Source organism: Harpia harpyja, chromosome Z (genome assembly GCF_026419915.1).
Source record: "Harpia harpyja isolate bHarHar1 chromosome Z, bHarHar1 primary haplotype, whole genome shotgun sequence".
In the NCBI taxonomy this organism is placed as follows: domain Eukaryota; kingdom Metazoa; phylum Chordata; class Aves; order Accipitriformes; family Accipitridae; genus Harpia; species Harpia harpyja.
Window position 1 is genome coordinate 70,138,998 of NC_068969.1, and position 23,175 is coordinate 70,162,172.

A 23,175-nucleotide genomic window follows, 5' to 3' on the forward strand; every position below is an offset into this window, starting at 1 on the left:
GAACCCATGTTGACTGTGCATGATGATTGCATTGTCCTTGAAATGCCTTTCAAGGACTCTAGCAGGTGCAGAGTGCCATATCTTAACATTTTAAAATAATTGGTAGTTAAAGACTAACATTTTTCAGCTTAAACTGTCTTTTCTTCCTTTGTGTCTCCTGAATTTTGCGACTATCACACATATCTTCTCAGACTCAAATGCTGAATTCTGCTCCAACTAACAACCTTTCCTATAGCACCTATAAATATAAGCTAGTTATAGATAATAAACTGGTTTTCTTGTTCATCCTTCCAATTACTTTTTAAGAGATCTGACCTATTACACTAGCATAATAAATCCAGACATGCCATTATTTTCAGCACTCAGGCTAGACATCAAGAAAAAGGAAGCAGAATTTGTGTCTTTAAAGATCCAACATCTACAGTGATTATAGTCTTAAGTCTTTGACCTTTTGGAACATTGAACTCTTACACTCACATAATTAACAAGTGTTTCATAAATTTCTAGTTCTTTCATGGTATTTTTTCATATTTCATGAACAGTCCAAGGGTTTACTTCCATAAAAAGGTTTATACTTATCTTTAAAAAGCAAGTACTAAGCAAGATCCTCAAAAAGCTTAAGTCCACCAAAATGAAAAAAATGAGAAATTCAGAATTTCAGTTTTCTAAGACAGGATAAGAATAATGTAATCTGGCTACAAGAAGATATTGACTACCTAAGTATACATTTGTAAAACAATACAGAAAGTAAAATTTTCCTGCTGCTAGTGGAACATTTCTATAGTATATTTACTAATAAAACTTTTTTTTTTTAAATGAAACAATTGGTTTTGACCTAAAGCAAAGAGGAGAAAGATCTCTGCAAAGGCTCTTTGCTGATTTTTTGCACCAAAGAGCAGAACAGCTGTTGCAGCTCATGTCTTCAGCTGCATTCAGCTATATTTCAGCAGGTGCTTGGGTAAAAGAACAGTCATGCCACACCTTTCCAACTACTTGAAACCAAATAACTTCTGCAGAACTTCAACCAAGGGAGCTGAAACCATGGGAGATGTTAGTTAAGAGGTGCTAGTCTCTCTAGTTGAACACAGGCTCCTCTCTAGGAAGATTAATCTACATTGAAATTATGGATAAATCCATGCTGGCCATTAAATAGTGAATGTGAAAAATTACAGAGATGTAAAGAAGAGCTATAATCCATAGTGTAGGTTATCTGCTGTTGACTTCCTTGTCATTATTCATAGGCAAGCACTACCTAGATCAATGTCAAAATTGTGTTCTTAGTCTCTGTCTAGCAGACCTGTGTGTGTAGCTAACACAAGTGCACAACAGTCTTTAAGGTATCAAGCCATACTACCTCTTTAGCTGACTGAATTAAAATAATTTTCTGATTCTGAGCTGATACCCATCTTTATACAAACAGCTGCTCATCTAGAAGTGGAAAATCTGTTTTTCAGTATGAGCAACTCCCATTCATCTCTCACTCCCAAGCTGAATGCTGTAAGCACCATGTTAAAGCTTAGGTATCAGTAAGGGCATCCTTTACTGCTGTTACTGAAGCTGTGCCAGCACACAAGCACACCGGAGTAGAGACAAACTGGAGAGTTATTTTTGATTTATGCTGGTGTTAAGTGCATTCATTTTCAAAGCAGAGATCTGGGCTGCCAGTGTCCATTTACAGATTTCTTTCTCATTTACATAGAGACAGTTCAGATAATAATGCATAGATTTGTCACTGCACAAGAAGTACAGATTTATGCCTCCTGTTCTCTATAGCCCATGGGGCTTTCTGTTACGTAGGAACATAGCTTCAAAAGAGCAGTTTACAAGCTTAGACCCACCTTCTGCTGTGAATTTAGCCTATAGTTAGGTGGTAAGGTCATTCTCACCAGATCTAGGAGACACGAGTTTAAATTGCCTTGGGCGAGAATACATGTCTCCTGCCACCTACTGTCTAAAACTCTGGTATAATAACTCTCACCAATAAAACATTCAGAAAAGAGGTGCACAAAAGTCCTACAGATCAAGTGTGTTGAATCTGACAGTTTGTGAGACACAAACAGAGCTAAGCTAGGAAAGTACTCCAAACACCCAAGCTGTACGTGTCACTTACAGGAGCAAATTAAGCAGAAGAGTTTTAGAAGTCCCTCAGTACCCTCTGGTATTTAAAAGAGCAAGTTATTTGTCCTTTAGCCTCATAGTTGTATAGTGTCTCATCCTATTCCTATAGACACAAAAAGGCTCCAATCATTGCCTTAAGACTGGCAAGAAAGAAAAGCCAAAAACAGACATTTTGCTTTTCTGTGGCTTTTAATAACCTTGCTACAGCTTCTTCTCATTGATGTAGCCCTGGCATATCACAGATCCAGTGATCTTTTTGCATTATTAGCACAGGTTTTGTTATTTCTGTGGGCATTTAACAGAAAGGTATTCTTTTAGTACATCAAGGAAATCTTAAACCTTTCACTAGGCAATACAGCACTTCAGGCTCTAGCAGGAGCTACCTTGGTAGCCCCAGTGTATGAGCTACTGAGCAGACATTCAGTCAGAAGAGACATTCAAGCAGAATTTTTTCCTGTGAAGGGACAAACTGGTGTCACAGGCTTTGGGCATTTTGTTGAATACTTCACAACTACCCGAGCTGGAGCAGTAGCATTGACAGGATTCCATGAGGTATGGAAATCCTTGATATGCACACACTCAAATCCATTCTCATATCACCTGTATGTGATATAGGGAGCTTTTATTCTATATAACTTCCACCCACCACAGAGACTGGTCAGTGTGTCTGTCCTGGTTTCGGCCAGGATAGAGATAATTGTCTTCCTAGTAGCTGGTATAGTGCTATGGTTTTGAGTTCAGTATGAGAAGAATGTTGATAACACACTGGTGTTTTCAGTTGTTGCTAGGTAATGTTTAGTCTAAAGTCAAGGATTTTTCAGCTTCTGATGCCCAGCCAGCAAGAAGGCTGGAGGGGCACAAGAATTTGGGAGGGGACACAGCCAGGGCAGCTGACCCAAAGTGGCCAACGGGGTATTCCATACCATGTGACGTCAGGTCTAGTATAGGAACTGGGGGGAGTGGGGCTGAGAGGGATCACCGCTTGGGAACTAACTGGGCGTTGGTCGGCAGGTGGTGAGCAATTGCATTGTGCATCACTTGTATGTTCCAATCCTTTTCTTCTTATTATTGTCACTTTATTATTGTTATCACTATCATTATTAGTTTCTTATTTTCTGTTCTATTAAACTGTTCTTATCTCAACCCACGAGTTCTATTTTGTTTTCCGATTCTGTCCCCCATCCCACTGGGTGGTAGGGGAAGTGAGTGAGCGGCTGTGTGGTGCTTAGTTGCTGACTGGGATTAAATCACAACAGTGTCCCAGGCATTTTACACTTGCTGTGCTTGTACTTGGGCAGTAATGTCCCACACCAAGATGTAGGAGCTCTAAAAGCCGTGTAACAAGTAATCACGTGGTAGCTGTTTCACAGTAATTGCACAGATACTTGTTCTGATTATGCAGTAAATATGAAGTTCACTGCCCTCTGGTGAAAAAAGAGCAATTTTCAATTCCATAAATTTATATATGAGAGTGTCTGTACCTCACAGTAAATACTAGGTTATCCAAGGCAATGTGCATTTTGTATCTGTTTAATTTGAACTCATTTAGGAAAATAAGATATTATTAAACAACCCTGAAGTTTTTGGTGTCCCCACTTTCAGGGAAACCATGGCTTAGGCTAAAATGTTTTACAAGGCATTGCCTGTATAGAGCTGCATGGGTGGGGAAGCTGACAGCTTGGTGAATTCAGGTTTTTAAACTGAGAGCCCAAGTATAGCATGAAGATTATTGCAATAAAAGACAAGTTCTACAGATAAGATTTCGCAGAACAGACCAGGCTCAAGGGCTAAGAAAGGCATTTAAAGATGTGCAAGGGGCAGCATCTTTCCTGCTTTCCTCCTCTATTTGTGTTCATGCTGGGATCCCTCTCAACTCAGACTGCCACTTATGAGTAGTCTCAGAGCTGAATGGGCAAGGAGAAAAGCCCGCTACAAACTACACCCCTCTTTGTCCTGGAGCCTGCGTTCATTTGTCCCAAACACAGTTGCCTAGAAAACAACAGGCTGGTTTCAAAGAAGTCCCAAGGGTTTGCAGTTTGTTTCTATTGCACTTCTTTATTTCCTTGGTGGGGGAAAAAAAAAATCCCTGGGCACCTCCAAGTAATCTATAGACTGTGGAAGTAAAGTTGCATGACGGGACCCGAAGATAAGCTTTTCAAATTTCTAACAAGATATTTAAATTCCTTTTTCCTCCTGTCCTCAGGGTATTTGTCATGTCTTGTTTTGTCCAAACAACACTTTCAGAAGGAAAAAAACATGAAATGAAACGTGCTGACTTCAAGAAAGCTTTTTCTCCCTCACTCTTTTCCAAATATTCAAATGCAAATATGAGCTGAACCTGGATTTCAAAATTTTAGAAGTTTTACTGTCAGTAACGGTAAAGCTCAGTGAGCATATGTGCATGCACACTCACCAAACAGCATAACTGACAGATCTTTCATGATGGGAGTGAGGAAGCTTGGTGGTTGCAAAATAAACAAACTAGTTAACAAGAGTTAGTTTTAAAAATCCATCCTTGGAAAGCAATATGACAGTAACAGAGATTACACTTCAGTCCAGAGGTCCTGCAGAGAGGGAAACAGATTAGATTTTATTTCATCACCTGTAGGCTTTTCTTTAAGCCTTTTTTCTAAACTTCCAACCACACATCATCCCTTGTTTCCACTGACAGCTTCTGTTGTTTTTCATTATTATTTCATCCTATATTTTATCATGTGGTTTCAGAATAAAGTTCAGAGCCTTTTTTGTTTTCACAATTTGTCGTGTCCTGGTACAGTGAGTAAAAACATGAGCTGTGCTGACTCCAGCCACACATTGGAGCTGTGGCCTGTAACTGCCCCAGTACTCACAGCTGAGGCTTCATTCTTGGCCTTGCCCAAAAACCCTGCCTAATACAACTCCAGGGCCAGATGCAGCCCCACCACAAAGAGGGCACAACCTTGGCCATCTTCTTCATGCACAGCAATTACATGACAGAACTGCATGTTCTTTAACTGCTGTGTTGCACTACAGTTTGCCTCCTTCCATCTCCCCATATCTGCACATGGGACTCAGAAGAAAGAACTGGCAGCAATGCCAACTAATAGCACCAAAAAAGACCCTTCCTGGAAATCTGCCCCTGGATGTGACCTGGCCTACTTCTGTTCGGTTCATTGTGATTACAACACACTGCTTGCGTCAAAGCCCTTCACTTCCACCATGAATATGAACAGGCTGACATTATATTGCTAGCTATTAATGAGATAATAACTTTTGTCTGCATTAGGTAGTTCTATCAGAATAAAATGGGAGGAAAAAAATAAAATATGCTCAAATAGCATCAGTTTAGTTGAAGTTAGCTTCTGTGGGAAGAACTGGCTTTGACTAACCCAGCAAAAGAGGTCTGCACTTCTGTCAAACAAATGTCTGCCATGACTGCATACATGGGCACAGCAAAATCATGATCACTACCTTTTTTACAAAGATAAAGTAAGTAGATAAAAATAGAGCTAAGTGATCATTTTTCCTAACATTGACCATGCAGGAGAAACAGTCTGCCAAGGTGTTTGAGAAAGACAATCTACACATAACCCATTTAATTATGCACAAAGCATACTAAAGCAGACTGAATCCAAGTACAGTGTTATGTACGCCCTGGATGCCAGACATGCTCTGACATCAGAAATGAAGAAGCTCAGAAATGGCCTAGATGCAGCCAAGGACTCACATCAGATGTTAAGCCCACAATCTGAGCAACTGTATCCTACCTCCTTTCTACCCCTGACTTCTGCAGTCATTCAGCAAAGCAGTTAAATCGAATGTAATACTTGAAAAACAAAACCAAACTCATTATGGAAATAATTGCAGTCAGTGCCGTGTCCTTTGCTGGCTTTTTTCCTACATTCTGATTCCAAAATGGGCACAGAACTTATCTTTGGCTTTATGCTGCCCCCAGTTCTAACTTTTTAGGCTATGGCAGATTTTTTAGCCACACAGTGTGAATGCGAGAGTAGAGAGTTAGAAAATGCTTACAACGAAATGAAAGGCAAAGATTGCACTGGGGACTGTGAAGAGAACAGGAGAGGTTTGGATTTTTGCTGCAGAAACATTGAGAACCTTCTTTCCTTTGCCATTTGGAAAAGAAAAAAAATTAATTGATGCCACCTGATAACTGTTATTTTCTATGAGGTTTTTTGCCAGCATTTACACAATAACAAGCAGACGTGGGTCAATAAAAAGATCAATAATAAGAATTAAAGCTAAGGATATTAAAATTGCCATAATTACATTCCAGACAGAGCTGGGCAGGAAATTGATTCCCTGTCCTGCAAATGTTGAGATGTTAAACATATTCCTGCTTTACATCAGGAGAAAGCCAAAGCTTTTCTTTCTTTTCTTTTTTTTTAAACAGAAAGAAAATCTAAAAGACAAAAAAGACAGAGGAAGGTAGAAACAGATGAACAGAGATGGGCTTCAAAACAGCTAATAGACTTTTGGCTAGGACACTAAAATTAGATTGTTGCAAAAATCCGAGTCTTTTCCTTAGGATAAATCAGAAAAAGTAGGCATTTCAACCTAGGTCTCACAAATCCCAGCTGAGAGCTACAACTGTCAAGTTATTTCCCTTTTTTGAAGGTGAGTCCCAGTTCCTGAACATATTTGTCAAAACAATACGTTTCCACAGCATCTCATTTCGACATCAGGCCTCTTCCAATTTGTCAACATTTCCAACCAGTGATGGTTACAGGACTGCATCCTCATTGTCAGACTCGCAGAATGGTTGCCTGAGGCTACCTCTATGCAAGCCCAGAAATTCAACTTGGCATAAAGACAGAGCATTTTAAATTTTTTTTCTTTGCGTCCAAAGATGAGTCTTCTTTTTGCTAAATGGACACTTGGGAATGGGCATAGTTTCTGACAGAGTAAAACCTTAACACAGAATAAGCTATACAGACAGTAGGACTCTGCTTTTAAAACAATATAACCAACCCTTTATTTAAATTTTTGACAACAGATCATTTTTTCAATGTGGTTGTGATTTTTCTGTCCTTTACTCCCTACTAGAGGATAAATTCCCCTTTCAAGAGCAATAACAACTTACAATATTCCCATTTCCTCTTCTTCCTCCAGTCTCCACAGCAGGATACACCTTCCTCTCAGACATGCTACTCAAGTGTTTGGGAGGCTATGCTGTAAACTAGATGGGAGGAAGTGGTCAGACTGAAAAATAAGTCCTGCTGCAAAACCTTTTACACATCTACCTCCCTTTTTTTGGTAAAAATTCACAGACAGGTCTCTACAAGACAGAAGGTTAAGCTGGAGTAGAAGTCAGGAGGTTGTAGCTCACAGTTTCACTGATCTCTAGGATTGAGTTGTTTCATGCTCAGGTTAACCATTCCCTTACAGGCAATGTAAAGCTCACATTCAATCCCCTTTGTCCCACAGTAGCGTCACACCAGTAAATGTGGCTTCTCAGAACTGCAGGGAAGTGCAGTTGAATCCTCTGGTAAATACAAGCCTGCAGCATTAATACCACCCTTGTTAGCATTGTCTTGTGTGGTCTGAGCACCACTCACCTAAAACAGACAAATGAACTATATCTAGTGTATGTAACAGTACTGTATACAGCCTACACGTTTTGTCACCTTGGTTTCTCAAGGCCCCCTTTGTGGGGTATACATTATTTTCTGTTTTCTTTCTATGCATCACTAAAGTGGTCCCTGTGATTTGATTTTTTTTTAAGTGTAATTTCTTCATCAGACAACTCTTATTGTCTAATATTGCAACCCACTGCTAAAAGTTTCTAGACAGAGTCTTTCTGAGATGGCAGTCTATGCACAAGGTGCCTTTCCACAGTTGGAGGAGAAGGGAGGTATGCAAAGTCTGCAGAACAGCCGAAAAGCCCTTCAGGAGAACCCTCTGATACCAAATCCCCCAAAATACTTTTAAAGTATGCTTGGTATTCTGTCTTATTAATTTAAATATATATAAAATTCTCCTGTTAGCAGGAAAGTGACAGAGTGGAGGTAAGGGAACAGATGTAGCATGGCTCATTGAAAGGGCTGTTTCATATAAAATGACATACTGTTCTGGCCCTTTTATCTGCAGAGGGTTGTAGATGCTTCCATGAAGCTCCTAATGCTGCAAAACTGTCAGCTACTAATGAAGAGTTAGACTGTCACATCACAGAGTAACTCTGTACACTGAGAACTGCCACTTGTCCCTACTCAGCCGTGCTCCTCTGCACAGCCCACAGGACAGCAAACACAGGCATGCGCCAACATCTGCCTTCCCACGCACGAGTCTGTGAAAGGCAGAAACAGGGAACATCCAGGAGATGTTAACCAGGGTGAGGGATACACACCACTACATGAAAGTGTTAGCACTGGGGCAAGTTTGAGAGAGGGGGAATAGAGAGATTCAATGCTAGAGAAAGAAAAACAACCAGACTGAAGATCAGGCTTATCAAGTAGTAGAAGAGGTCAGTAGATCAGTGTTTTGAAAAATAGCTATTCATTTCCCCTTTTCTCCTTCATTAACTTAAAACTGTGAAGCTAGGAGTTACTCTAAGTACCTAGTGATCTATAAGCTCTATGGACCAGAGACTTTCTTACTTGTCAATATTTGGTTGCACCTACCCCAATAGAGTCCTGGATAACGACAAGGCCCTGGCTGACAGCTGCCAAATTGAGCAGTGGTAATGCCCAGCAGAAACTTAAAATGCAAACCGTATTGATTAGTGAGAAGTCAGCCTTGGGACATCATGATGAACCTTCAGCCACTGCAATAAATTCCTGCCAATCTGCCAACTCATTCAGTGCAGGAAGGGGTGAAAAAGCAAAATGATCCCCAACATAGTTCTTTTCTTCCTTTGCACAAGTGGAGGAAAGCAAACTCACTTTGATACCTAGCATGTGCAGGAGGACAAAGGCTAGCCTCCGATCCCTGCGCAGGGCTAAAGGAGTGGTATGGCTTATCCTCATGGGATGAATGCAGCTCTGCAGAACTCCAGCCAGAGCCTGCAGAGTTAACATAGCAGTGTGGCTTCACCTCAACAGGTATCTACGTACTTGCTTGTGGTATTTTTAGGGAAACACAAGGTAACGGGAGACAGTTCTCTCAGAGTAAAATCACAGTGAAGACAAGACACATAAAAATTATCACAATGCAGTCATTCAAAGTCAGGCACGCATAGATGGTCATTGCATCAAATCGCCATCTGGGTGTTAAAATATGTCCCAGAAAGCAGCATTAGACTAAATATTAGTTAATGTAGCTCTGCATCTAATTTGCAAATTAACTTGCCAGATGTTTTGCATTATTTTATAGATGGAAGCCATAATTTCGGTAAGAGCATGTAAGACATGTGCATGCAAGTACAGGTTTATCACTGTGGGATTGGTGGGCACAAGTGCTTCACTGACATTAACCCCAGCTGCACAAGCACTATTCCCAGCTAACACAACACTTCCATACATCAGAGGGTGTATCATGATTACATGGTTCCTTCACCTAGACCAGGGATTGTGTTCCTCTCCCACAAACATTTCTGGTTTTATTCTTGTGAACAGAATCTGTTCTGTTCAATAGATTTAACCTATTACAAATACACACATAGGCAGGGAAAGGACAGTGGAAGAAATTTTATACCACTAGAGAAACATCAACACAATTTACTAAAAGAATAAAACATTTTTTTCTTGTCAACTTTTATGTGTGGAAATGAAGGGCAGCTTTCCAAATGATAAACTGTCATACGCTCCTGGAAATCTGTGCCCCTGTAAGAACAGGAAGATTTAGCAAAGAAAATGGTAGATATTCTCTTAAAGAGGAAGTTTATAAGTGTTCCCAGAGCATCCATTAAGCACCAATTGAAATGAATTAAGCTAGGCTAAGTTTCACGATAAATGTTAAACACATACTCATCTCAAGCTGTAAAGTCATCCCAAATTTGCAGATATTTTCTCTGCTGTCATTGCCTGGGATGAAGTTTACCGCTCACTAGAATTCCCCAACTATTTCTTTTTCATCTTTAGCTAAACAAAACTGTGTTAACACAATGTGCACACACTGTGTTGTCATTTCAGGCTTCTATGTCCCTTGGAGACTCAGGATGTAGTGGTAATCTATTAAACTGGTTCAATCTTTTTTTACCCCTAAAGGTGGCTACAAGCAAACACTGCTGAAAAATCACCATATTTAGAGAAGATTAAATTTCTTCTTCAGTCATGCAGGCGTGCCATATTCAGAGGAGCTGAGCACGCGGGCGAAGGTTTCATTTAAATACAGTTAAATCAATTCAACTTTTTTGTGAAGCTGCCCTCTATGTTTGGTCTGTAAAAGGCCCAAATTTAAATGAAATAATTGGAAACTTGAATCTTTTCTCTGCTGGGAATGATGATCTGAATGATTTGGGAAGCACAAATGAGGGAGACAGAAGTCTGTGGGAGGAGAAGCAAGGCAGGAAGCTCATAAAAATCAGCTTTTCTACCAAAAAAAAAAGTAACATTTGCACAAATATATATATGTATATCGCAGTGTGAAACTGCAGCTGGCATCCTGTCTTGTGCCCTTCATAGTCCTTATTATCAAGTAAAATTTTGTGTTCCAGAAAAATCTTCTATCAATTTACCATTCCTGGCTTCCAGAAATTCCTTCTCAGAACATTTGATGTTAAAGCAGTCACACCATTAATATAACTGTTCACAATATCTCCTCACAACATGTTAGGAGACTCAGACTGTTTCTACCCTCTTGTCTTCAGGGAATTATACTAACAACATTCATGCCAGAACCACTAGCTTCTGTGGCAGAGTGACTATCCTACCATGCCAGTGTTACATTGTTCCTAACCTGCAGAGTAACCAGAAAATTGGGTTTTCACAATGCATCTCTCCAGTCTCAATAAACAAATGCCATGAAGCACAGTTTGCCATAATTTGTTATGTCACTCATAACTGTTTCTTCTCGCTGTATAGCCATGCTTAAAAAAAGAGAAAGTTTTACTATTTGCAGACACTAAGTAACAGACTATGGAACTACACCAGTCACTTTTCCCTAAATCTGTAACCACTTTTCCCAAACCAAAAGGGAAAAGTGGTGTCAGAAGGCTAATCCCCAAGTCAAGCATATGTTGAGATGCACTCTGTCCCCAAAAGCATGACTCTAACTGTACAGATCCCACTGTTGCTTTTGCTTTGCCCCACATTAATCCCACTGTAAGCTCAGAGCCCTCCAGCACGCTGGAGTCAACTATTGCTGAAAGGGACATGGGTCCTTTCCTTCTGTAGCCCCATGTGTGACCTAACTGCTTAAAATAACCCTTGTATACCAGACTTCACTCATGGGGTTTCTAGTTTGTTCTTTATCATGGGATTTTTGTATTCTCAGAACCAGTTCACAGACTGTCCCTAACACCTACAGAAAACTTAGAAACTTTCAAAACTGCCTTTTGATGTGGCAATCCATTCTGAGTGCCTGGATGAAGATATTAAAATTTGGCCTCAGTTGACAAATGCAGCTTTCCCCAAGCATCATTACCTATGTGCCAGCTCTGGCATACAGATGTGTTTTAGAGATGCCAACCTATGCAGCTCCAGTTCCAATTCACACAGTTCCCCAGCTTGTATGGAGGAGAAATGAAGCCATTGTAATGGCAGAAGTTCAACTTCAACCCACTCCTCACAGAAAAGCAACCTGGAGCACAAGCCATCTGCAAACAGTGGCACATGCAGCACATTTTGAATTGTTGGGCCAGGGCTGAGCTAGAACCGAGGGTTGGCACAGGGGACAGGAGCCTTCAAGTGAAGCAATAGACTGGAGACAAAAGGAAGGCCTGGACTGCTGACAGCAGTATAAATTATGATATAACATTTTGTTTCTATTTTAATTGATACTGACATTTAACTGCTATTATCATAGATTAAAATAACCACTGGATCTCTCATTTTTGCCTGCCATCCCTGGTGCCTACAAGCATAACTCTCCAAGAAGCGTCAGACCTGTTCCTTATACATATATCATCACAAATACCCAGTATTGCAAAGTGAATTTTTACATACATACATATATATATATATATATACAAGCTGCTTTACACTTTGTATTTGAAACAGTGAATTCAAGGAGGGGGAAAAAAGAAGGATGAAGCAATGTGCTATAGTTTAGAATGATCTAATAGCTCATAACACCTGAAAAGATGTCTTGCCCACCTCCTTCCTTCAATGCCTGGCTCCCAGCCACACATTCCCTCACCCCCCACACATCAGCTCCAGTGCTCACTGGACCTCTTGCTGAGATGCTTCAATTCATAAGCCAGAAAACTAGCCCAGAAAAAAAAGTAGATAGGTTTATTCCAGGTTAACAAATGGATTCAGCTCCATAAAAGGTCCAAAGCCACTAAAACCAGTGCAAATCTCAGCATATGCTTGACTTGGGAATTAGCCTTTTAACATTTGCTCAGCTTTAACATGTAGCTTCATTTTAAAGGAATGCCAGCTATCTGGAAGGTCAAAGGGAAGATCTATGCAGGGGTTTTCATCCACAGCCAACTGGGATATACATCCTCATCCCTGAATTAGGCTGTGGGATCACTACTTCATCTGGGACTCCTTCAAGGCTGCTATGAAATTCCTGATTTGTATCATGCCACGTAAACCCAGAAGGCTTTCCGGGGTCATATTGTACTGCAGCACTGTAAACAACAGGCTAAACCACCCTGCAATACTTCTGAATGAAAACAGCAGGGGAAACACCTGACAGATAGTCAACCTTGGAATTTCTTCTGTCCTTATTGCTAGGGTGGCTCACCTGAGTGAAAATTTCACTCTGGTTTCAGCTGAGAGCACCAAACAAGTCTGCTGAGACAGGTCAAAATCTACCATTAAACTTAAGCAACCGCATTGTATATATGCAAAAGATAGATTTTCAGATAGATGCCTAAGGTAATTTTGCAGGAGAGATATAGCTTGAATGCATAACTGCACTAATACAATGTCCCCAAACGGCCCCTTAGTAAGACTGCACAAGACTTGGTAAGCTTTGTGCAGCCAAAAAGAGCCCATTCTTAAACCTGAAATGTTGATATAGCTTCCTGAATGGTGGGCAAGTCAGTGATACACACCTGATAGCATGTGGAAGAGAAGTGCGTTCAGCCAAAAATGTGGTAGAGCTCAGCACTACAACTCTATAGAAATACTTTCTGGCTCTCTGCAGAACCTGGGGTGGTTAAAAGCACCATCTTTTCAAACTTCAAAATAACTAATTGTGCAAAACTTCCTTTTCCTCAGTACTTCCTTTTACTTCAATAAAATACTAAAACTTCTTTTATTTGAAGAAGAAAAGAAGTCTCAGTCTTGCAGTCTCTTGTTTGTGTTGATTCATTTGCCAAAGAACCTTTACCTCAGAGGAAGATAACTGGGTTCTTCTTATCCCTTCCCCTGTATACTGGCAGAATTTTTTTTTTTTTTCTGTACACAAAAGACATAAACTACATTCATTTTCATTACAAAACCCTTTCATTATCATATGGATTTTTTTCATCATGTTTAATGACTAACCGTTAGGCTCCATAGAAGAAAAACCTACAGGATGCTCTGTTATGAGTCTGGTTTTATTCCATAAATTTATGTCAGTCTGTGACAGAGTATTACATCTTTGTACAACATCTGCATAAGGTTCCCTCTCCAAGGGACTGCTGTAGCTGTTTCCTTTCATTTGGTAATATCACTCCCATCTTGTTTGTACTAACCTTCATCCATATGCTGTCAGAGAGATACGGGATGACTGCTTTACTCCTCTGTATTAGTCAGTGCTAATAGGATGTGAGCATAGAAGGTGGTATCATTATCATGTGGATATATTGCCTGTGGTTTATTTCCTAGGGAGGGCAACACCAGCCTAAATTTATGAACTGAAATCTATTTACAAATTCCACAGTCAATTTAATCTGGTATAAATCAGGTCTGCTACAGAAAGGGGCAGCATGTCACATGGCCATGGCTGCTTATCACTGCCTCCTGCTTCTGCCAGCACTAGTGCTCATGTGGCAAACCACATCAGCGAGCTGATCCAGCTGAAAACTAACCTCTTTTTTTTGCCAGCTGAGTTTTCATTCAGATAAATTCCCTGCTCCAGCTCACTCATGGCTGCATAAACAGTAATGGCAGTGTGAGGGAGGCAATACAAACAAATAGCCCATGGTGAAAGACAGAGGGGTACTCATCCTTTTAGCAGCAGCCATTTATCCAGCTTAAGTTGATCATGGACCTGTGGCATTACTTAAACTGATGCCAGTCACTGTGTGGATTATCTTATTTTCCTGCTTCTTACTTCCTCGAGTCAATTAGTGGTAGATTCCAACTAAACCAATGTAAATCATTCTTAACTTGGAGTGAAAAAAGCTGCTTGGGGCATTTGTACTGCTCATTTGAATGAGTGCAAGCTCTTCTGCCTGTATATAATCTCCACTTCATACATACACAGAGATGAAAAGGCAACAGCAGCAATCCCTACACAATCCTACAGGAAATTCCTGACAGTAATAAGAGCTAGTCTGACCAGCCCCTGTCAAGAAAGTTCGGTGCCACCATAAAATCATTCAGTCCGACTGTGTTTAAGTTGTACACAGCCTTTAGAAAGCAAGACACCTGGGTAACTGTCAGAAGTCCTAGTAGCAGCTGTAGCAAACAAAAAATAAACAAATAAAAATAAAAATCTCAGGCTGGCTAATATTACATCTTTCCAACCAGGATCCTTACCATTTAATGAGTTAAGCACACTCTGAGAGCTCCCAGCCTAGACTGCCTGGGGTCTGCCCTTTCCTCAGAGAACTGTACGTCACCCAGGCTGACAGCTTTGCTTCATGGAAGTCTCTATTCCCAAGACTTCAATAAATGTCCAGGAGGGATAATTGCTTTCCATTGCTTTCCATAACATTCTGCATAACTGATTTAACATTGCTGAATCTGGTTAGGGATCTGGTCCTAGCCCTAAACTGGCATTTGGGAACCTAAACCTTTTAATCAGCAGACACTTTGGCTGCACTGGCCATCGTTGAACTTTGCATATCCCTGAGCAGAATTTTCAGCAGAGCTCCCAGGAAGCCAGGGACACCCACATTTTCGTCGTCCTTGTTTCTGTTTTTTTCCATTGCTACCTCCAGTCCTTAGGCATCTATTGATCCTGAAGCTCTCAGAAATACTGAGTATCTACAGAGGAATGCAATTGGTATGAAGCATTAATATACCAAAAACCAGCATGTATTATCCACGCTTCATCTTTCAGTGTAGCGGTCCACTAGCATGTTGGGAAACAGTGATGGAAGATGTAGGCTACAGACCTACAGTTCCCTGGATAAGCACAAGAGGGGTTATGTGGATTAATAAACACCATGTTTTCCTACCACCCTTATCCATATAGGCTACTTGACCTGCTGTTGGAACTAACAGCACTGAAGGCTCCTAACTAATGGTTAACCATCTCCTGTGTACACAGGGCTTGACTGAAATGCTCAGGACCAGCTCTTTGGTTGGCTCCATTCTTATCTTACTTGAAGCTGATAAAGGGGGTGCGTCTACCCCTACTGCAGCTCCACACAAATCCCTGGGCAGAAGCAATCACTTTCTGGCACATTCTGTCAACGACAAACAGCAGCGCTTCTCCACAGTGTCAAACCAATCTCACCTCTATAGGGCAGTCAGGCAACAGCAGCATCTGAGTAATTTACGTTGTCACCATTCGTATGTGTGCCTTGCTGGTGAGGCTATAGGGAGAAGGAAGGAAGAAACAAGGTATCACAGTGAGAAATGTTTACCAACTGCTTTACAGTTCCCCAGGTTGTTAGCCCTTGCAGTTACAGGGATGACTTCTGATCTTAAACAAATGGCACAGGGTGTGAAAATTGATCAATATTTCTTTACCAGCATCCCTATTTTGAAAGTTACCTCCAGTATAGGGCTGGGAATCTGATACCCAGAAAAGCTCTCCAGGAGAAATATATTGACACTGCATTTAGTAAAAAAAACCAGTAAGTGTGATGTTCCTGTGTTTACTTATCTCTGTTTATTTTTTCTGCCTTGGATCTATGGGAAGGGGAAAACCAACAAAGTAGATACTAAATGACAGCGTTTCAGCATCTGAAAGTTGTAACTTAAAGTGATACTACCAATTAGACCAAATTGAAAATGAATATTTTGTTCCTAATATAGTAACAAAAAACAGTGAACAAATGTAACTACAGCTGCTCTTTTTAAACTCAAAATACTTACCCCATTTGGAGTGTAAATATTTTCCACAGGTAAACATTTTCAAATGTTGATAAAACAAACATACATGTTTTGTGAATACATGCAAAAATGACATCTCTTTCATTTTGTGTGAAACATCTTACAGTCCTAATTCAGAATAGCATCTGTTGTCAGAACAGTACTTGCACACATGTGATAGGTTTTAAGCAAGTACATAAACCTTAACACATGTTTAGTTTAGAAGTTCTTGTGAATCACAGCAGGTAGAGGCAGACAGCATAATGGTGAGAGTAACTTATCTCTTCAAAATTATTGCTATTTAAGATAGCAAAACCAAAATCCCTTCCTGAATTAACATGTTGTGATTTTTACCATAACATTCTTTCTACTAAATATCTTACCTATAAGTGTTAGCATATAAGTTCTTCTAGCACTGATTTAGCTGAATTACACACAAATGTACATCACAGACTCTCAATTCTAAAAGACATCGTACTTCAAGTCTGGAATAAGAATAGCTTCATCTAAATCTGTTTAAATTAGTAACAAACATAAAACACACCATGAAACAAGTTACCATGAAGCTAAAGCAGTTAGCCTATGTCTATAAGAAAACAGTTGAGCTTAGATCAATTGGAGCCAACAGTTGTACCAGCACTGGGAATGCCTTATCCACTAAGATTGATGTAGCCCAGCAGAGCACTCCCTACAAACATTCCCATCTCCAGCCATGCACTTCTATTCTCCTGCTGGAGATCATTGTCCCCACAGGAGACACAAAAGAGCACGTCCTCAGAACACTCTCCATCTATTTCAGTGCCAAGCAGGTTGACTTGATTCAGACAGCTTTCTTTGTAAATTAAACCAACCTTTGTACCAAATTGGATGAGTGGTGTTCACAGCTTCCAAACCATTAGTTTAGATGGGGTGAAGCTGACAAGTGTCAGCTACAGGGAGTTACAAACAACAAGAGTTGACAACATCTTTAGGCAGTACAGCCATTTCTTCAGTGAAGGTCTGACCCATATGTCTGATGTGACCACTTATCTAGCCAGGGTGCAATTTGTACTGGCTTGATTTGCACTGGCATAGTGAAAGCAGCCCTTTTCCACATGCCCTCCAAAACAAAAGAAAGCTGTATTGCTGCAGTTTCCTGTTACAACTTAGGTAAAGGCCATGTGCACTCTGGGGTACAGGTAGACCCATTTGAGGACAAACTGTCCAGAGCTGCTTTTTTACCATTGCCCAGCTGCAGGTCTTTTTGCTGATGCTGCTGAGCCATAGTAAAGTTGTGTGAACAGTCTTAGCCCATTTCAGTGCAAATGGTAAGTTAAATCTAGGTATCTGCTGGTATTGCATGGACTTAGACTAGGAATACTCAGTAACGGATCTAACTTTACTAATGTTTAAAAAGTTTCAAAAGGTATTTCAAGAGTCTGTTAACAGCTTTTGTGAGACAACAAACCTCTGTCAAGAACCTTATACAGGTTTCTGTAGTACTTTTGGTAGAAATCTCTAATACAGGCTCTAAGGATTAACTGTGCTGCAAAGTGGTACAACTTCATAAAGTAGAGCCCCCTGTGGAAAACCCTAGTAGAGACAAGGCATGTAGGTAGATTTGAGGCTTTTTAACCTTCATTATATACCTGTTGTAGTTCTGCAGAATTGTTTTTTCTTCCCCATGCTGCATGTGGTGATACAAGGCTTTTTATGTTAAGAAATAAACTGCAGCTGAGATTGTCCTGGCTCGGGCGTTTTTGTGGTCATGGACCCTTAAATCTACCCGCAGCAGTAGGTGCCCCTACTTTGCTCCACCCTTCAGCAGTACATGTAAATCGGGGGCAGGCCAAGGAGACCCAGCTGGGAGAGATGGTGCCTGCCTGCCAGGACTTCACTGAGGGCTCAGCAAGCGGTACAACTGGGAACTATGTCTTTTCAACGTTGTTATAAACTAGACAAAAAGAGAAGGGTTTCGTCCATCCTCCTTTCTCCTTCTCTTGTTGCCCTCTATGGTGTGAGGACTGCTGCATGCAACAGCCTTCAGTGAGGGGACTTTGGACCTCTTCCTTCGGCTCAAGCTTTCCTGGAGGATCTTACGGGTATTTCGGGCTGCAGGAAAATGTACTGTGGAAATCACGTTAGGTAAGGCTGTCTGGCTGCCAGGGATCTTCTCTAGCCAAGGATGCTTTTCCTTTTAACAGTGCTTTTTTTCAGCTAATAATCAGCCCAGGAAGCTGAAAGGAACAAATGTACCTGAAACTACGGGTGAAGTGAAGGCTAATGTTTTCCTCTTGCCTTTGCTTTTGCAGCTGCTGGCAGCAACCTAGTTGTGGTAAAGAAAGGTACAGAAAGAGACTTTTTTGAGTGGTTGTCGACCAGCAAATGTATGGAATCCATAGCTTTCTGGAAGCAAGCCTAACCCGTGTGTCCCAGTTCTCCGCCCGCCCCACCCTCCCAATTTGAGATTTTTGATGTGTTAATTCGAATTACTGCTGGCATAAAGTATTTATAGTTTATATTATCAATTTTTATAAAGCTTTGAAAAAGCTTCCCCTTCCTCCCCCCCCCCCCCCCCCCCCCAATCTTCGTTTTGGTGTTTGTGTCTCATCAGCACAAATTCATTGCAGCTTTTTTGGTGTTTGTAGAATTCTTTTCACTGTGACTCTGGTGTGGCAGGCTGTTCATTTAGGAGAAGGTAAGGAAAATTTCGTGTTTCCCCCCGCAGCCCCGTGTTTCTCTCGTACATTTGCAGTGCGCATTGTTTCATTACAAGCTACCCTTCTCTTCCATATTTCCACTCGTCAAGGCCGTGAAAAAGAACGTGAAGAAGATGTGAAAAGTCTCAATGCCACAGCACAAAAGCAGCAGCCCAAGATCGAAGGAAGTATTATAAATGCTGTCAGTGACATGAATCAGAGTTACGAAAGCAGAAAGCAACAGAATTCCAGGGCATTGGTACCTTTCACTGGGATTACAGAGAGTAGGTAACATTATTTATTTAAAAAATGCCATAAAATTGCTTTTTAAAATATTATATCACAGTAATGTTTTGACTGTTGTCCTGAAAGATTCCAGCTGGTTGGGTTCTGTGGCCACTCATTTAAATTATTGCCGTGGCCACCTAGGAAATGGTAATAAAAATTTAAGGTAGAACCGGGGATCGCTTACCTGCAAACAGTGGTAACGGAAAACAGGGAAGGATACTAAAAATTAAGAAGGGGTTGGTCCTTGGATTTGCAGAAGTGTTTTAAAATTTTGTAAAGTTCTGTTCATTTTTTAAAATTCACCATATTTCACGACCAAATATTATTTCATTAAAAAAAAAAAGTTTGAGCTGTCTGAAAGCAACAGTACTAACAGAAAAAGAAAACAAGGAAGGACTTATGTTTCCTCACACATCTATAAAGTTTTAGATTGGTACTCAGTCCCAGGAGTCTGAAAAAGTCTTGAGGTAGTGTTCCCCTCCTCTCCCAAAACTAAGCAACTCTTCCCAGTTACAAAGCCTCCTTTCTTCAAAAACAAGTATCACTTCCCGGTAACAATGCCCTGTTTCTTAGTGTGACTGAAACCTGCCTCTGTCAAAGTGAAATATTTCACTTGAATATATGCTGCTACGGGACTTGCTAGCCTTGCTTCTTGACCGTGCTGTAATCCCTAGTAGTTTGCTTCTAATCCTTAACTAAACAAACTGGGCTTAACTGAACAAACACTCCTAACGGGCGGATAATTTTATTGTCTTTAGAGACAATAAAACTAGATATCCTTAAGACGCTTTGGCAACTGGAGAGGCCTGAGAGAACAAGTGAGGAAAAGGGGAGGTTCGGAGCCCCCGGGATGCTTGGTAACCTCTGTAATTCTGCCTTGCAGGTAAAAAACTGAACAGACACTGCTGCCAAAACGGAGGGACCTGTATCCTAGGGGCTTTCTGTGCCTGCCTAAAGCATTTCACTGGCAGATACTGTGAACATGATGAGCGGCAAAGGTAAAAAACAGACCAAAACCAGAGAAAGTGAGCAAGCTGCTCTGGATGGTTATTTTCTGTGGTGGGATCAGGGACGTACCAAAAGTCTCCCTTGTCCTTGACAGCAACTGCGGCAGCATTGCCCACGGCGCCTGGGTGCTGAAGGGCTGTTGGCTGTGTCGGTGTGGCTATGGTACTCTGAACTGCCTCTCAGAAATAATGCACAACTGTGGTAAGGAATGGCGTTAAATCAACCATTTTTATCTTTTGGGTAACAGAATTGCCTTCTGCAAAGGTGGGGTACTTGGAGGATGCTGTATGTTCTCTATTTAGACTTCTGCAGTGGCCTGCTTTGTTTTAGAGAATGCATTAGTGAGACAGTAAATAATACTGCTTTTGCCTGCATGGTCCATCACATAAAATACTTTGAGACCTTTATAATCCCATGCAGTAGGAAACTCTCCCCCATTTTAATTTAAAATTACAGGATTAGATATTTCTCTGTTTTACAAAACCTGCACGTGTCTGACTTCCCACTTAAGCTGGACAATTTGTACAAATAAACTACATCCAAGCGTACAAAAATCTTTCTTAGATGAGGAAAGAAAAAACAGCAGCATAAGCTGGTGTGGTAGAAGTAGAAACCAGTACTACACTACAGAAACAAGTACTGAAAACTTGCATGTTCTTGCGTAAGCTACTTAACACAGAAATGGCAGAAAACTAGCTTGAACCTTCTTTTAAGATCTGTATCTTAATCTTCAAAATATTCTTGTACAGAGTTCTAAGATTGAGCACAATCCACAAAAAAATGTGTAGCCATAATCCTGGTCAGTGTAAAGTAGTAGCACCCATCTCCTCAAAAGGACTAAATTACTTTAAGTCAAGTCTTTATACACCAGTCTGAAAATCCCTGTATAAAGATCTGAGTATTTTTGAAAACAGTGTATCAGCTAGAATAAAAACTTACTTGAAGGATTGCTTTACAGGTACTTATTTTCCATGGAGAACTGGCTACTGAGATCCAAACTATTTTCAATATTCTGAGATGACTATTAAGAATTTAATATTTTCTCTCCAGTGGCAAAGTTAGTGCAGAATATTCTTGCCCTTTTCCATGTATGATGTCTCAATCCCACCCTGTGCTGTGATATATACTTCAGCTGTGCCAACATCACTAGTTAGCAGTGTAAGAAAACAACAGACCTAAATAGCTTCAAGGTTCATTTGCACCCTAAGGAACTACCAGCCTCTTCTTTCCTGACCACATTCCTATGTAAGTAGCAGTGCATTGAAGCTGTGTCTCTGGAGTTAAACCACCAACACAGAAATAAATACAAATTTCAAAACTTGAGCCTCTTAGGTCCCAGGATATGCCCTAAAGTGTGATAAGCCCACAAGTCCAAAGAACTGAAATGCAAAACAAAGGTGACATTCCTATCTTTGCAACCACAAGGGGAGGAAAAAAACAAACAAACAGGAAAAAAAAAAAACACCACAACACCAAAACCAAAAACCCACCACCAAAACCACTTTTGCCTTGAAGTCTTCTGTATTGACTAATTATTTGTAGCACCCAACTTGCTCCTTAAACTCTTCAGAAGAGTTAAATGCCAAGTTCCCTTGGGTGTTCACCTTTGAATCGGCCCTATTGTTTCTCATTACAGGAGCAAAAGACCTAACAGGCCTCCCATGCTCGGTAAAAGCAGTATACTGCTTACTACTCTTGAGCTCAGCTTAACAAAGGCAATAAAGGTGGCAGTGGAGAATCGTCTGCTCATCCACTGATCATGGACTCAGTAGCTTTCACATGCATGAGGGTATGGCTTTCCGCTTGTGCTAATAAACGAAGCCCCTTCTTATTAAAGGAAGGGTTAAAAGGCTACATGCAGACTTGAGTGCATACCTCTTGTGAAGATCTTGCTCTTGCTTTTGCTTGGTATTTACTTTTGATTATTCTGAGATTAATGCCTGCAAGAGCTGATAAGTGCTATCAGTTGCTCCTCAAACGATCATTGATGGGACATCTATTCACATCTCCCCTGAGAATAGCCTCTTTGATTGGCTTTAACAGCTGATACCTTTAGCTTAAGTACCTGTGAGATGTCAGAGGAGTTTCAAAGTATGTTGAAAATCCTTATGTTTTAAAATTTACATATTATACTCATTAACCATTTTATTTTCTTGATTCTTTTTTTCTTTTTAGAACTGAAATCAGAAAAGGAGGAAATTACTAGACTATATTCTAATGGGCTAAGATTACAGCAAACAGTGTTTGCACTTGCTTGCCTGATCACCATTCTCCTGGCATTCTGCTGCTGGCAGTTCTGAAACCGGACAAAGGGAAATATTTTAGGGCTGATGTAACCCTCGCCTTGACTCATACAACTTTTTTCTTCTGTGAGCTGCAGAAGACAGTTCTACCTACATGTTGGAGGCAGATTAAGATGTATTAGTTAATGCTGAAATACTTGGATTATTATAAATTCAGATTATATGAATGTGAAGTATTTATTATTATATTATTATTTTATTACTACTATTAATATCTGATTCTAATGATTCTTTAGTTCTAAAATACTGCTCTTCCAGTGGAAGCAAAAACCCCCCAATGTACTATGCCTTAAGTATTGTAAATTATAGTTATTTCCTTTGTACATAGTACAACTATTTTAACAAATAAAGCTGATCTCATTTCTGAAGAGCTTTTATGTTTGGCTTTATTTAAACTTGAAAATCCTTATCTACTATTTGTCATTGTATTATATCCTGTAACAAAACAGTAAGAAAAGGGCAGGGTAGAAAGAACAATCTGAAATTTGAAGAGATAAGGAAGGTGTATTTCAAACCCTAATATACAGAAGAACTCTA

At 40.3% G+C, this 23,175-nt stretch overlaps 1 protein-coding gene across 1 annotated transcript; it reads left to right on the forward strand.

Moving 5' to 3' along the window:
• The first annotated feature begins 18,211 nt into the window (after positions 1 to 18,211).
• LOC128137382 (cryptic protein-like) lies at positions 18,212 to 22,909 on the forward strand. Its single transcript, XM_052778265.1, is given in 7 exon segments — positions 18,212 to 18,395; positions 18,397 to 18,485; positions 18,989 to 19,038; positions 19,150 to 19,323; positions 20,211 to 20,325; positions 20,430 to 20,536; positions 22,511 to 22,909. Coding segments are annotated over 7 exon segments (684 nt in total). The 5' UTR covers positions 18,212 to 18,371; the 3' UTR covers positions 22,636 to 22,909.
• The last annotated feature ends 266 nt before the right edge of the window (positions 22,910 to 23,175 follow it).